The sequence below is a fragment of the Rhea americana genome, unplaced genomic scaffold, assembly GCF_003343005.1.
Source record: "Rhea americana isolate MKP2758 unplaced genomic scaffold, rheAme1 scaffold_518, whole genome shotgun sequence".
NCBI classification, from domain to species: domain Eukaryota; kingdom Metazoa; phylum Chordata; class Aves; order Rheiformes; family Rheidae; genus Rhea; species Rhea americana.
Genome location: NW_028186666.1, coordinates 2,501 through 17,484, shown reverse-complemented (window position 1 = coordinate 17,484; position 14,984 = coordinate 2,501). Strand labels below are relative to the sequence as shown.

At 38.2% G+C, this 14,984-nt stretch overlaps 1 protein-coding gene across 4 annotated transcripts in view; it reads left to right on the top strand.

Moving 5' to 3' along the window:
- LOC146588387 (utrophin-like) overlaps nt 1-14,984 on the top strand; it is a 103,336-nt gene that overhangs the window by 87,644 nt on the left and 708 nt on the right. For 3 of the 4 annotated variants that reach the window (XM_085318086.1, XM_085318085.1, XM_085318087.1), the window contains exons 9-17: nt 181-384; nt 1,481-1,662; nt 2,373-2,523; nt 5,221-5,340; nt 6,018-6,119; nt 9,939-10,046; nt 10,579-10,758; nt 11,620-11,789; nt 13,724-13,847. In XM_085318086.1, the coding sequence (XP_085174212.1) occupies nt 181-384; nt 1,481-1,662; nt 2,373-2,523; nt 5,221-5,340; nt 6,018-6,119; nt 9,939-10,046; nt 10,579-10,758; nt 11,620-11,789; nt 13,724-13,847 (1,341 nt within the window). Of the gene's footprint in view, nt 1-180; nt 385-1,480; nt 1,663-2,372; nt 2,524-5,220; nt 5,341-6,017; nt 6,120-9,938; nt 10,047-10,578; nt 10,759-11,619; nt 11,790-12,633; nt 13,439-13,723; nt 13,848-14,984 lie in introns of those variants that run through there. The other variant, XM_085318088.1, reaches the window with a different exon arrangement.

Genomic DNA, 14,984 nt, shown 5'->3' with positions numbered 1-14,984 from the left:
TTTTTTAATGAAAGTTAATTAGTAGTAACTGCTGGCCCTTCTTGTTAAAAATGCATCCACCAATCAGTTTTAATTTTGTATGAAGTATTGACAGGGATCTCAATTGTTCTATTTTTAGTACCAGTTGGGAAGGCATCTTCTTTGCATTTCTAAGGTGTCACTTTTCTCTTTGCTGCCTAGGCTGTAGGACTTGAAGAGGAGCAGGGTGGTTCTAGAGCAGAGACTCCTAGCACAGTGACAGAGGTGGATATGGACTTGGATAGCTACCAAGTTGCTCTGGAAGAAGTCCTCACATGGTTGCTGTCAGCTGAGGATACATTTCGGGAACAGGAGGAAATATCTGATGACGTTGAGGAAGTCAAAGAACAATTTTCTACCCATGAAGTAAGATTTTCCTGAATTTTTTTTTGGTTGTGGGGCAGGTGAGCATGGGACAGGGCTATAGAACTTTGATTTCATAGTTCTTTTCCAAACCCTACCATTCTGTTTCTTTTGTCATGCTTTTCCTAAATTAAAAACACCTCTAACTGAATGCATTTCTGTTGGTAAATGATAGTTTCTTGAAGGTGAAGCATCTTTTTAGGAGAACTTACAGTGGAACATGCTTTGAAACTTGAATTTAGTTTGTCAGCTTTCCACGGCCAGTGCACTAGTTTCTTTGTATTATGGTACAGACTGACTCTCATTTCTYTGCTGCCAACCACTAAAAAGCCTGGTCAGCCCTATGTCACTTGCTGTTAAATGATAGCAGTGCTGAAACTGATAATCATGCCAGTTTAATTCAGTGGTCTCTCTCTCTCATGATTAGCATAGTTTATTCTAGAAACATGATGTGTTATTGTTTCCAAATTGTTCTTGTTTCCAAATTATTGTGTTTTGATTCTGTTCCAAATCTGAACAAATGTTCTAGTGTTGCTAGAAGTTTCAGMTGTCATGTTAGATGTTTTAGTTTTCTCCTTTCTCAGCTTGCTGTATACAATTCCACTTTAAAATCTGGATGATGATTGGTATGAAGAATATTTCTTTTGTGCTAGGGTTATAAAACCACAAATGAAAGGAAGAGATGTCTGAATTTTTGTTAAATATGTGAATTTTTAGCATTATTAACTCTTGGCATTCTGTTTGCTTTCTTGCAGTACATAATAGGTTTCGTTCAATGTGCTGTTGGCCATAGATAAATTTTGTTTTATTTACTTGGTACATTTATTCCAAGGTTGTCTCTTAACCAAAACTTTTTCTCTGAGGCAAAGTCATTTTTTATCACTCAAATTAGCTCTTCGTTTTACTGGCTTCAGAACTTCTGTAGTTCTTGAAGTCTTCTAATGGAGAAACAGATCTGCCGTGCTTGCACATTTTATGATGTTGGCTCATTCTGCAACAGTGACATTTTAAACAGAGTCAATTTATTAAAGTTCTTACTAATTCATAAACTCCAGGAGCTCACAGATCATGGTGATGTGACTGGTTGTACTTTTCCTAGGCTTTTATGATGGAGCTGACTGAGCACCAGAGCAGTGTAGGCAGTGTCCTGCAGGCTGGGAACCAACTGGTAGCACAGGGCAACCTGTCCTCTGAAGAGGAGTTTGAAATCCAGGAGCAAATGCAGCTGTTGAACAATCGATGGGAGGAACTCAGGGTGGAGAGCATGGACAGGCAGTCCCGGTGAGTCATACCATGCAAGGTGTTCTAGAGTTGCAAGACCAGCCTCTGGCAATGACTATGTCTTTGAGGAATTAGTTTGCAGCCCTTTGTAGGATTTTTTCAGAATTTACTCTTCTTATTTGTAATATGAAATGTACCCTCTGTATACTTTCTGAGATGAACCAAAGGCAATGAGTAAAACTGTTTTTGTACTCTTACATAAATATGGAAGTGTTTTTGTGAGTCTTAATGTTAAGTGTACCAGACTAAATATATAGTATCTACATAGTAGCTACATAAATGTGTTTTAATATTGTTTCAGTAATCCAAATTCTTAAATAAAACATTCAGTAGATGCGAATGGCTATGTGTGTTTACACAGCTAAGGGGCATTTTTCCCCACATACAGATTACCAAGCTCAGAGCTGCACATCAAGAGAGAAAATACATTTCATTGCAGCTCTCAACAGAGCTTCTGTTAGCAGCAAATCCCTGGTGCAACAAACAATCCTTATTTATAAATTGCATAATTCACTAACTATTTTGGAGAAGGAAACAAGGAAACTTAACTATGTTCCTTATGTTGATGGTGAACAATTTATTTGCTTATACCTAACTGGTTTATGAATGGCTGTTTTTCTGTCTTTCCTTTAGTAACAACAATTTAGTCTATTTCTTTGGGAAAGTACCCTCTGAAATGACTCTGCTTTGCTTCCCCCTCCTTCCTGCAGTCTGCATGACATGCTGATGGAGCTACAGAAAAAGCAATTGCAGCAGCTATCTGACTGGCTGACAGTCACAGAAGAACGCATTCGGAAGATGGAGTCTCAGTTCTTTGCTGAAGATTTAGAGTCCCTTCAAAAACAGCTGGAAGAACACAAAGTAAAGCTTTACCTCTTATATGGGAGAAATACTTGGAAGATCTGTAGGTTGGTGGGTTCCTTTATCAGAGCAACTTGATTGGGTCAGAATCTAAACATGACTGTGTTTGAGGGGCTGCGTTTGATACTTTGAAGGGGAGAGTTGTAGGAAGGAAGAGAATTGGACATTTCTGAAATTGCTTTCTTGACTGAGCACTTGAAGGCTGATACATACAGCAGAAGCTTTTTTTTTTTTTTTTTTTTAATCTTCACCTTATGCAGGAAATGAAGCCTCTTCAAGAGAATCGTTGGTGTGTAAGGGAAAGCATGAAACATCTGCTGGACAAATTTGTCCTTAATGATTGGTTGGCATTGCTAAACCATGCTTGAATGTTTGCTGCTTAAAATAACGTAGGAACTAAAAATAACAGGAAGGGCCTCCTGAGCTGCTGAATCTAGTCCCTGCTGTTACAGGGATTGCGTCCTAGGTGGGGTGCACAGTTGTTGCTTTCTGATACACACAACACTTTGGAATTGATTTGACCCTCAGTTAAGTTTCTGCAAGGGAGTCCAGGCTTTCTAGTCTGCTCTGTCTTTGAAGAGGAAAGATGGCCTTTTGGTACTTGTCGCAGTTACAGCTTTGGTTACTGTAGGCAGCGTTGAGGTTTGACATTCTCCTCAGCATGGGGCATACCTCACAGGGCAAAGACTGCTAAGTATTTTTAGTCTCTGTAATTTCCTGTCCCACATTTGCGTTCTTTCGTCAGTCTTCAAAGTCTGGAGAGCTTGAAGTGTGGTGTTCATGGAGCGATTTAGGATATTCTGGGATAAAAAGTGGTATTTCTAGTAGTGTGAAGGTATATTTATGTTGCAAAGATGTTTCAGAGGTAAATATAACCATGGAATCTGTTCTTCTGGAAGTTGTATGAATATATAAATATATTAATTATTGCAAAATGTAAGGAGTGGTATGCTTTTTGCTGTATGCCCTTTTGTGACTGTTGTCTTTGAACATTGTGACTGATATACCACCAACTAGACTTAGGTTATGAGATAATTTTAATGTCAACTATTAAAAGACAAATGTTTGTAGCGATTATTTTTTCCTCTTTATGGCATACATATGATACTTGCTAATAGACAATATTTTTCATAGAAACATTTAAACTCTCTTAACTAGAGTAGCAGAGATATAGTAAGTCAATACAGTTGTTGTATGATTCTCCTAGTGAAGTATGCTACCAACATCTTAAAGCATTCCTTTCAGGAGTAGTCAGCAAGGATTCACCAAGGGGAAATCCTGCTTAACCAATCTGATAACCTTCTATGATGGAATGACTGGCTGGGTAGATGAGGGCAGAGCAGTGGATGTTGTGTACCTTGACTTCAGCAAGGCTTTTGACACTGTCTCCCATGGCATCCTCCTAGGTAAGCTCAGGAAGTACAGGATAGATGAGTGGACTGAATAATGAAGTGGCTGGAGAACTGACTGAAAGGCAGAGCTCAGAGGGTTGTCATCAGTGGTGTGAAGTCCAGTTGGAGGCCTGTAGCTAGTGGTATCCCCCAAGGGTCAGTACTGGGGCCAGTTCAACTTTTTCATCAGTGACCTGGATGAAGGGACAGAGTGCCCCCTCAGCAAGTTTGATGATATCAAACTGTGAAGAGTGGCTGACACACCTGAGGGCTGTGCTGCCACTGAGAGAGACCTGGACAAGCTGGAGAGCTGGGCAGTGAAAAACTACCTCCTGAGGTTCAGCAAGGGCAAGGGAGGAATGACCCCATGCACCAGTACAAGCTGGGGGCTGACCTTCTGGAAAGCAGCTCTGCAGAGAAGGACCTGGGAGTGCTGGTGGACAGTAAGTTGAGTGTAAGCCAGCAATGTGTGCCTGTGACCAAGAAATCCAATGGTCTCCTGGGGTGCATTAGGAAGAGTGTTGCCAGCACGTTGAGGGAGGTGATCCTGCCCCTCTCCTCAGCCCTGGGGAGGCCTCATATCGAGTCCTGTGTCCAGTTCTGGGCTCCCCAGTACAAGAGAGATATGGAGCTACTGGAGAGAGTCCAGCATAGGGCTACAGAGATGATCAGAGGGCTGGAGCACCTGCCCTATGAGGAGCGGTTGCGAGAGCTGTGCCTCTTTAGCCTGGAGAAGACAAGACTGAGGGGAGATCTTATCAATGTCTACAAATACCTCATGGGAGGGTGTCAAGGGGATGGGGCTGGAGTCTTTTCAGTCGTGCCAAGTGACAGGACAAGAGGCAACAGGCGCAAACTGAAACACAGGCAGTTCTGTCTGAGCGTAAGAAAGAACTTCTTCCCTGTGAGAGTGACAGAGCACTGGACCAGGTTGCCCAGGGAGATCTCCTTCTCTGGAGATCTTCAAGGCCCGTCTGGATGCAACCCTGTCTAACGTGCTCTAGGTGACCCTGCTTGAGCAGGGAGGTTGGACTAGATGATCTCCAGAGGTCCCTTCCAACTTCAACCATTCTGTGATTCCTTCTTGTTTTCTGATGTTCTAACAGAATGGATTTGGATTCATTTCTAAGCAATCTTCTGCTTGCATTTTTTTTTTTTGAATTGTGCAGTGGTTCTCCAGGGGTAAAATATTTGCTTAACTGTTGAATCTTAAGTGCTTTGCCACAGCAAGTATTTTCGTTACTATGACCAAAATAGCAGACTTGCAAAGTATTCAAAGTTCATAACCATTGATGTCATCTTCTAGAGCCTGCAGAGTGACCTAGAGACAGAACAAGTGAAGGTAAACTCCCTGACTCACATGGTTGTAATTGTTGATGAAAGCAGTGGGGAAAGCGCAACAGCTGTCCTGGAGGACCAGTTGCAGGTAAGATATTAGAGTTTTCTTTAAACTCTAATAGCAGGTACTCAAAATGTTTGCATGTAATTGTTAAACAATAATTTAATGTATATAAAAACAATCMATCTTAGAAAGCATTTTTAAAGCAATATTAACATAAAGACTTATCAACTTCCTAAGGATAAAACCTGCAAAAGTGCCTTGGTAACTTTCAATACCTGATTTGTCAATTTGCCTGTGTCCTTAGTGACTTAGGTATGTTGCAGTGCCTCCTTTCAGCAGTTTCATTAAAGTAGGAAGATACATAGTACATTTTTACTTTTAACATCCCATTGAAAATTTACCTGYACAAATAAATGTGATGGAAAAGTATTTAAAGAAGTGATCAGAATTTATTGGAATAAACTGAAATAAAGTAGAGTGTCTGTGAAAAATAGGATTTATTGAAACAATTCATGCTAGTTTATTTGCTCCTTTTGAAAACAGTCAAAATTTTACTATCTTCAGTGAGAATGGAGTTAAGACCATAGGTGAATGCTCTTGAAAGTTTTAACCTTAAGCTTTGTGCAATACAACARTAGCAATTACAGGCGATGAAGAAACGGCAGTGTAGAAAGAGATTATGATGAGGTAGAAATCATGCTTTTGAATATCTGATTTTGAGTTTCCTTGTGAGGCTCATGAATATTTCTTGCTTTCTCTAGAGGCTTGGTGAGCGGTGGACAGCAGTTTGCCATTGGACTGAGGAACGACGACTCAAATTGCAAGAAATTCAGCTTTTATGGCAGGAACTGCTGGAAGAGCAGGTTAGTAGCTTTTTAGTTACCCAGAATGACTGACTGATTTTGAAGTTGAAATTCTTCTTTGCTCTTTTAGTTCTATGGAAACTGTGAAGCCAGTGTAGTTGCCAGGCCTCCAGTAAGATACTGTGGGATGGAGCCACGAGAGACAACTCTTACATCAGCTGAGATTTGACTGAAGTCTAATGAGTCAAGTTTCTCTGTGGTTTCAGATCTTGCCTAGAGAAATGAAGGACAGAATGAAAATCTGTGCCTTGTGAAACAGAGGCTGTTAGGATCTCAAGTGAGCCTACAGCAGAGAAAGAGCAGGTAGCTGAGTGAATGAATTCTCTTAYCTAATGCAGAAGAACAACTGATGTCTGGGTAAAAGCAACCTAGCTTTCTTTAGTGTCCCTTATACAAGGAGAAACTGAACTGTTCGGTCATCCTATGAAGGTATTTGTGCAGGTCTCTGTGTGAGATGTGTGCTGTGTAATTAGTGCATACGTTTCTTTTTTTTTTYYTTTTTTAGTATATGCAGATTTGTGTATATAGTAACTCTTGGTAGAGATTAACAGCTCTCAGAAGAAAATAGACTTGAAATACTAGATTTGTGTATAAGTTTCCCCTCGTTTCCTGTGGAGTAGAGTAGTGGTACAGCCTAAGAAAAGAATGTTCCTAAGTTTAAGCAAGAATTTTTATAACTCCTTGCAAAATCATTTCCAAATTAGCTATTTAATATTTTTATGGACATAATTCTTTGAAAGTCCCGGTTTTTTTTATTTATCTTATGTCACTGAATTCCACAGGTGGTGGAATTTTTAAAAATAATTTCTTTAATTTTCCCTGACTCTYTGTCTGACAAACTAATTCATAATGAACCCTGTGACCCTTTCTGGAAAGTTGAATAGAGAAGTGATTGTATAAGAATGCAGGTACAATCATCTTGCCTTAYGGAACTCATTTATGGAATGAGATTCTCTCAAATCTCTTGTCTTAAAATTTCCYTGTATTTGTACCACTGTATCCAGTTTCTATTTGGACTCTAATTTCTATGAAACAACTTAAAAATAATAAAGTGATATTACTTGATTTAAGATCAATGAAGATTTGTAAAGTGGCAAAGAAGTAGGAATATCCATAATACCAAAATGATAATGAATTAATAAGTGGTGGCTTGGTACACAATTTTGCAATAAACTGATCAATTGATACTGTTTTAAAAATCAGCAACATAAAACATTTGGTTTGTATAGTGAAGCATGTGGTTATGTCTCATTTTGCTGAGTTCTGGCAAGCARTTGAATTGCAAAGGAGATGATAGTGAGTTGTATATGTCTTTGTATAATATTGCATGTTTTTAAGTTGACCTTGAATACACTTCTCGAACACACACACAGACATACAAAAGCATGATTCAGCTCTGTTAGATTTATRTGCCTTTGGCTATACCTTGTTTTGTAACTCAACTTTAAATGTTTAATGGCTATCTTTTGAAGGTTTTACTTAAATTGCCTTTTTTTTTTCTTAAATGATGGYATGGGTATACTACTCCGTAGTATACACAGAGATGTATAGATGCTTGAGATGAGAGAAGTAGGAAAGCACCTGTGCAGTTGTTACTGTCAATTACAGCCTACTTTCTTTGTTAGGGATGTTTTATATACACTTCTGCTTTTGTTTTCTGTTTTTGTTTCCCCCCCCCCCCCCAAGCATTTGCAAAATGCTGATAAGTCAAATTTACAGCTAGTGTGGCCTTGCTGTTAGTGTGGACCCAAGGTTCAGATTACGTTTTATCCAATGCCATCTCTCTCTCTCTCTCTCTCTCTCTCTCTCTCTCTCTCTCTCTCTTTCTATAAAACACTGCCTTGGCAAGTATGTGTGTACACACAGAAATGCTACCACTTTCTGGCAACCATAGACCAAAGTAAGACTCTGAGCTGAGAAAAGCCTTGCTGTATGTTAAGGTACCTACTGCTCTCAGGTTTGAGGACCCTGTATGATTGTGTTTCTGACTTACTACATCTTTATGATTTTCTAGGAAAAGACCACCCTTAGCCGTTCATTGACTGGGAGTTTATTATAAAACTGTTGCAAATGTCACCTTCTGTTGGAGTAATTTTGCTTTCAGATATATTTTAAGTGGTCTGTAATTGTGTTTCCCTGAAAAACTGAAAAAGTTACACTAGGTTGTTATTTAATGTAGAATGTCAGATATCAAGTGGTGAGGAAGTAGAACTTTATTTTAGGTGGTTCAGCTCAGCCTATGTTTGCGTTTGTTGTTCAACTCTGAACATTGCATTTATTACTGTTGGGTGTGAATTACAGATCTTTACCTGTGAGAATTATCAAATGAACTAAAAGAAATCATAATTTGAAACTAATTTAAAACTTTAATGCAAACATTTTAATAATGGAAAAGTACTGAAAAGATTTAGGTATTAACACTTTTTCAGTCCACTCAACCAAGTGGGGAGTTGAGCAATAGTGATGCATCAGCCTTTTTGTGGCTGTCTAAAAGATTTTTGGAAACCACATTGCCAAGTCAACATAATTCTTACCACTCGGGAAACAAATTCCTCAATCAGTGCCAGATACTTCTTAGCACTGTAATAATTATGTTTCAATTTCCTATGGAGAGTTCTCTTTGACATCCGAGTTGGCAGAATTTTATTGTATACATTAAAGGGTTTTTAGGCTCCTCTCTTAATGCTGGCTCAGATACCAACTTGATTTTTCCAGTGAGTATGTGGTGCTGTAATTTTGTTCTTCCAGCCTTATGGCATTTCCACCACCATCATATTTTGCTGTCTGTACATTTTGCTTATTGGAAAACTATGCTAGCCTTAGGCCTAGAAGTTGCTGTAGTCAGTTCTGGGACAATGTCAAAAGTATAGTGAGACTGAGGAGCTGGTGACTCTTAAAAAATATGTGTTCCCAGTGAACATAAAGGGCGGCTTCTAGTATTACTTTGTTTTGTTACAAGGAGGAGAAGCACTGTGCCAATGACCACACAAATTATGTTAACTGAGGGGTAGTTGAGTATTGTAGTCTATGAAGGGTTAGGTGGCTGTGCAGCAGCAACAATTTGTTTTAACTTTTGTTTGATGCAATGTAATGTAAAACACATTAAATACTWCTTGACATTTCGTGCCAATTGTTGCTGGAGTTGCCAAAGAAGTGCTGTCTGACTGAAGTAAGAGGTGAGACTCAGGACAGATTTCCTAGAAGAAGGGAGCCCTGAACTGCTACTATCCAAAGCTGATCATCCCAGCTTTCAGTAGTTAATGAGACAGTGCTAAACTTATTTTGCAATTAGAAGTAGGTATAATAAACAAGGTGGTAATTAGTGAGTGATGATTAGTAATTAGTGGTAGTCAATCTGAGTCTGTGACTGACTGGACTGAAAGAACACAGAATTAGCATTGATGCAACTTCTGCAAGAAAGCAGTTTGTAACATCTGGTTCTGAATCAAAGAGGAAGAAYGAAGGAAGAAGAATGAAAGAAGGCATATAGACTGTTTTGCTTCATTKCAAGTCCTAGGTCACTTTTAGTGCATATCTGGTCCATGTTAACAGCTTTGGGGAATGTGGGGACTGGGAGAGGGCTCTGAAATCTCGAGAAATGATTTTGCTGAAATTTTTGTACTGGAAAGTATTACTTAGCTCTCCTCTGATCTGATTTTTTTGTCTCCATTTTTGTAGTGTTCTTGTTAATGCCAGCTGAAATTCCTGTATGTAAGAATTGCAGAACCATGCTTTGATTAAGTGCAAAGATAYTAAATTTTGTCATTAGCTGTTTGAGAAACTTGTTATGTTCTTATGTTATTTCCTTATGATCTGCAGTGCTTATTGAAAGCTTGGTTAACAGAGAAAGAAGAGGCTTTAAATAAGGTCCAAACAAGCAACTTCAAAGATCAAACAGACCTGAGCGTGAATGTTCGAAAACTGGCAGTGAGTATTGCTGTCCTGATCCATTTTGTCAAATTTGAGAGAATACATGAATAGCAAGTTGTCAGATTGGCTCCAGTAGGAGCTGTGAACATACTGTGTCTTTGGAAACCAGGCCCAGATTTTCTCCTTGTTAGATTCTTTGACTTGAATTTTTAAAATTTGTGTGACACTTGCTCCTTGGCCATTCTATATTGATGTGYCATACTTTGGATAGCTGCCCTGTGCGTTTGACAGGCCTTTGACAGTTTCCTGAAGACTATCAGTCAGCTGTGTTTTTTCAGAGCTTTTGGTACATTAATGCAGCTTCTGTCTACCCTCATCATTTGGAACTGTTACTGAGGAATTGCTACTGATTGCTCTAGTAGCTGATTTAGGCGTGTGCTCTTTCTGAGAGTTTATCTTAGTGCTTTGTTATATAAGAAAACTATTTTGAAACCTATAATGTCTCTAGCTTAGGTAGTACGTTTTTTCATGGAAATAAAAGCTAAAAAGTGAATACTTTATCTTTTTTAATTTTTTTTTTCACTTTCAGATTTTGAAAGAGGACATGGGCATGAAGCGGCAAACATTAGACCAACTGAATGAGATAGGTCAGGATGTGGCCCAAATCCTTGGGAATAGCAGAGCATCCAAGAAAATTGATCATGATCARGAAGAACTAACTCAGAGGTGGGACAGTTTGGTTCAGAAGTTAGAGGATTACTCCAACCAGGTACGTAACAATGTTCTATTACTTTTTAGTTGTTTAAATATCTGTCTGTATTTCCACAAACTTCATTGGTATAATCAGCAGAATTGCCCAGGCAAGTTTTTGGCATCAGACTAGAGATAGGTAAGTTTGTTCTCATGAGGCTGATTATTTGCTGAGAAGACTCTCTGGGCCTTTTGGTCTTCAAAACCCCATTATAAATCTAGCTAATTTTGCTACTCCTTTCTCCCAAAGATTAAGCTTTACTTTTCTGATGACCAAAGCAGGCTTACTGTATCTTATCAGTCAGTGCATATGCCGTAAATATTTTAAGATTGTTGGTTTAAATCTTGTACTTAACAAACAAACAAAAAARTGGGGTAGGAGAGGAACCCACCACTGACAAAACCTAGACTGGATAAATATATGGAAGTCATACAAGCATTTATGTTCTGTGACTCTGTTTTTTCATATTTTGAAAACAGCAATTTTTYGTTTGACATACAGTGACAGTAGCCAAACTATATTGCTAAATGTCACGTGTTTCAGCCATCCAGCTTTATTTTTTTTCTTGCTTTTTGAGTTGAAGATCTGAGGAGTGCCAAGTCCTGTCTTCATCCATTTGCTCCCCCTAAGTCTCAAATCTAGTTGAACTGAGAATTTTGATGCTTTGTTCAATCTGTAAATGAGAATAGCAGTGTTTGTTTTTAGAGTGCTTTAGCATCTGTGATAAAAATGCTACGTGAAGGCTGGGTGCATTCACTTTTATAAGTGAAGGAATGGGATTTTATCACTGATGAGTAAAATTAACTAAGCAAAAGCAATTCACAGATAGTGTGTATTAGAAATAGTATTTAACCCCTTTTGGTGAATCATTTTGTGTAGGTAACGCAAGCAGTAGGAAGTATAGGGATGTCGCAGGTTTCACAGAAGACCTCTGTAGAAACAGCGTTACTGAAGGAACAGGCGCTGGTTAAACAATCAAGACAGGAATTGCCCCCACCGCCACCCCCCAAAAAAAGACAAATCCCAGGGAACAGCGAAGCAAAGAAAAAGTGAGTATATGCCACTGTCATTTTTTGTCTTGCTCATCAGTTACTAAGTAAGTCATCAAAGACTTTTTTTTCTTAGTTTTTTGGTTTGAATCTTCTTTTATACAAGTGAGGCATACTTAAGTTGTGATTGTGAGGTAGGATTTGGGGAGGAGGAAGAGTGTTACATACAGCCCTGTTTTCAGAGCAACAGAAAACTTGCACYTACCATTAATTTCAAAGGAAACTAGGTGTTTTGTGTCTCAAAACAAGCAGTTCTCCAGCTCTTTGTAGCTCAAGTCCTTTGTTGAAGGTTAGAATTAATTATATTTACTTTGTTTTGGAAAGGCATCTCCACATCTTTACATAAAAAGTGATTTGAAAATGTCAAGTATTTGTATTTATTTATTATTCTCTTCTGTCCCCATAAAATATATGTGAGAAACTGTCTGCACATAAAAGCTCAGAAGCCTATCCCATATCCCTGATATTTTGTAATAAGAACAGCATTACAGTGATGTCTCTTTTCACAGGTATCTCCGGAGTGACTGTTTTTTTTGTTGTTTTTTCCTTATCTATATTTAATAAAATGTGTCACTGTGCCTTTATTAAATATCTTACCTAATGCTAAAGCAATTGTTTTTAAGATAAATGAGGAAAGTAAATGCTGTATACTCATCATTTTGCTCTTTGTTTCTCTGAGAAAATCAACATTTCTTTGACGTATCAGTAGTTCAAACTGTTGATACGTTGTTCAGGGAGATTGGAGAGAGCACAGCAACACCCTGCCCTTCAGGCAGCCAAGTGATATGTATTTGCATAGTGAAGAAGAGTTACTCTTCTTCCATTTTTTTTTTTTCTTTTTCAGAAAAGGAATGGAGATTCGAAGGGAGGGGGAACTTGACCTGAGTTTTGTGACCAGTTTAGAGAAGCAGAACCATGTTAAGAACTTCTAAGCCCTTGGGCTCCCAATGTAATAATTCAGGCAGCAGCCCATCTGTCCTCTCMTTATCACTCATGAGTTGTAGAAACTATTACAGACTTTGGAAGAAAAAGTGATTTTGATCATTATCTTGTGCTGAGACTGTATTGTGATGCGAAGTCAGATAAAATAGGTTGAACTTTAATCTGCTGGTTTTACATCCCTGTAACTCATGTTGAAATTAGCAAATGAACAATAACTGGAATTGTGGAGTCTTGCAGGTTTTCCCCTGACATCTTCTGCACGACTAACAGTGGCTTCTGTATCTGTTGGTAGGCTGTTATTTTGTGTTAGGGTTTAGACTGCGTTAAGCAGTCTAACTCTAATATGCCATGACTTCTAGTTCATGTAGTATATATACTTTGTCCTTCTCTCCAAAGTTGTGTAGAGTGTTGATTAATTTGGGATTTTTTTTTTGTTTGGTAGTGGAAGATTTTGGTTTAAAAGAAGTTTTAAACATGGAAAAGTTTTATGTTAGAAGAGATAAATCTGACTCTAGTAAAAAAAAACTTAAGCTATAATTTAATCCTCAGTCAGCTAAGCATTTGGAGAAGTTGTCTGCTGTTGTTACCATGAGTACTTAAGCTGGCAGCTCTTGCTTCACATGAAATAGTGTGAGGTTTAGTTTACTACTTTAAAAATACTTAGTATTGAGAAWTTTTTTTTTGTTATGTTAAAAGAGATGGCAATCATTTACATGAAGATTTTAAATAAATAAATAAATAAATCATACCAGGTTCTCTCAGTTTGTTCWGAGAGGCTAATGCCACTGACATAGTTTTTTACTATGGCAACTTACTGAAAGTCTGTCCATGTCTTAAAGTCTGTGAATACTAATATTACAAACATGAATGTTATGTGTGCAGCTTTCCTTTTTTGGGATTGAGAAATGTGCTGGACTTAGACTTTTGATTTTTAAGACAGAGTGACTGAATAAGGGAAAATGACAAAGAAAATATCTGACCTTTTAAACTAGGTTTGATACTGAAAGTGCTGAGCTGTTGAACTGGATTTCAAAATCAAAAGCTGCCATTCAGGCCACAGACATCAAAGAGTACAAGAAGATGAGAGAGACTTCAAACATGAAAGAAAAGTTGAAGGTAAATTGGGAGATGGAGAATGTTCCAATGAATAGTATTTTTTGTCACTGTAAGCTGGCTGTCAACTGGGAGATATGGGTTGATCCAAATACTTTGTAGAGATTAAGTCCCTTTTGTTAAATAGTTTTAGAGCTGGACAGCATGGAAGGCTCGGACCAGCTGGTCACAGCCTTTTGTTGGTGCTAGGCTGCACAATGAACAGAAAACTTTAAAAACGTATGTTGCCAGTATTATGTTTGGAGTTCTGATGAATGCATGTTTCGACAACGATTGTTTTCCACAAAATGGCATTGTTTGGCTTCGTGTTTCACAGTTGGAGATGGACCTGATTGAAATCACCTTTATATAATTTTGGCAGAGACAGGCCAACCGGCTGCTCAGAAACGCCTTGAATCATGCAGTGAAACTCTGCAAACCCTATACCACCCAGAGTCCAAGGTGGTTTCTTACTATAATGTTTAGATACCTTATGGCTTAWTATTAATTTCGGAGAAAACCTTGATACTTACAACCATGCACAGTATTAGTGACCTGCAGGCAGAACCGCAGAACACACAATTTTACAGGATCTGTAAAATATAGCTATGTGAGCTATGAAATAACCACTTCTGTCTTGGATTCCTTCTGTTTCAGGAATAATGCCTGATTAGTAAAGGCTTATGGGAACATTAGCAGGTCCTGAACCTGCTTTTGAAATCAATGAATCAATGACAATATTTAAAAATATTTATAAAGAGACTTCTCAGTGCTCTAGTGCAAAATGGTACCAGTAGGAATGTTTGGAATGATATGACTTTTGGATATAAAAACCAAAACAATCTCATAATTTATTTATAGAGCTGTATGAATGTTTGTAGCTCTTTATAAAAATAAGCTCCAAGACAGGACTTGAACACAAGGTTGCCATGAACAGCATTGTTTATAAATGGTTGGGCCCTAGGTGGGTAGTACAATGTTTGTTCTTCCCAGTTTGCAAGCAAAAGTATGCTTCTTTTGCATTTTCTATAGGAAGTCTAGACCAGAGTAATGACCTTGAACATTAGTTTCAAAGACTTAATTTAGAGAGAGATTTTGTTTCTGTCTGAGTGTGCATCTGAAACTGTGGCCATATGGCCAAGGATCTTTTCTTTCTTACAG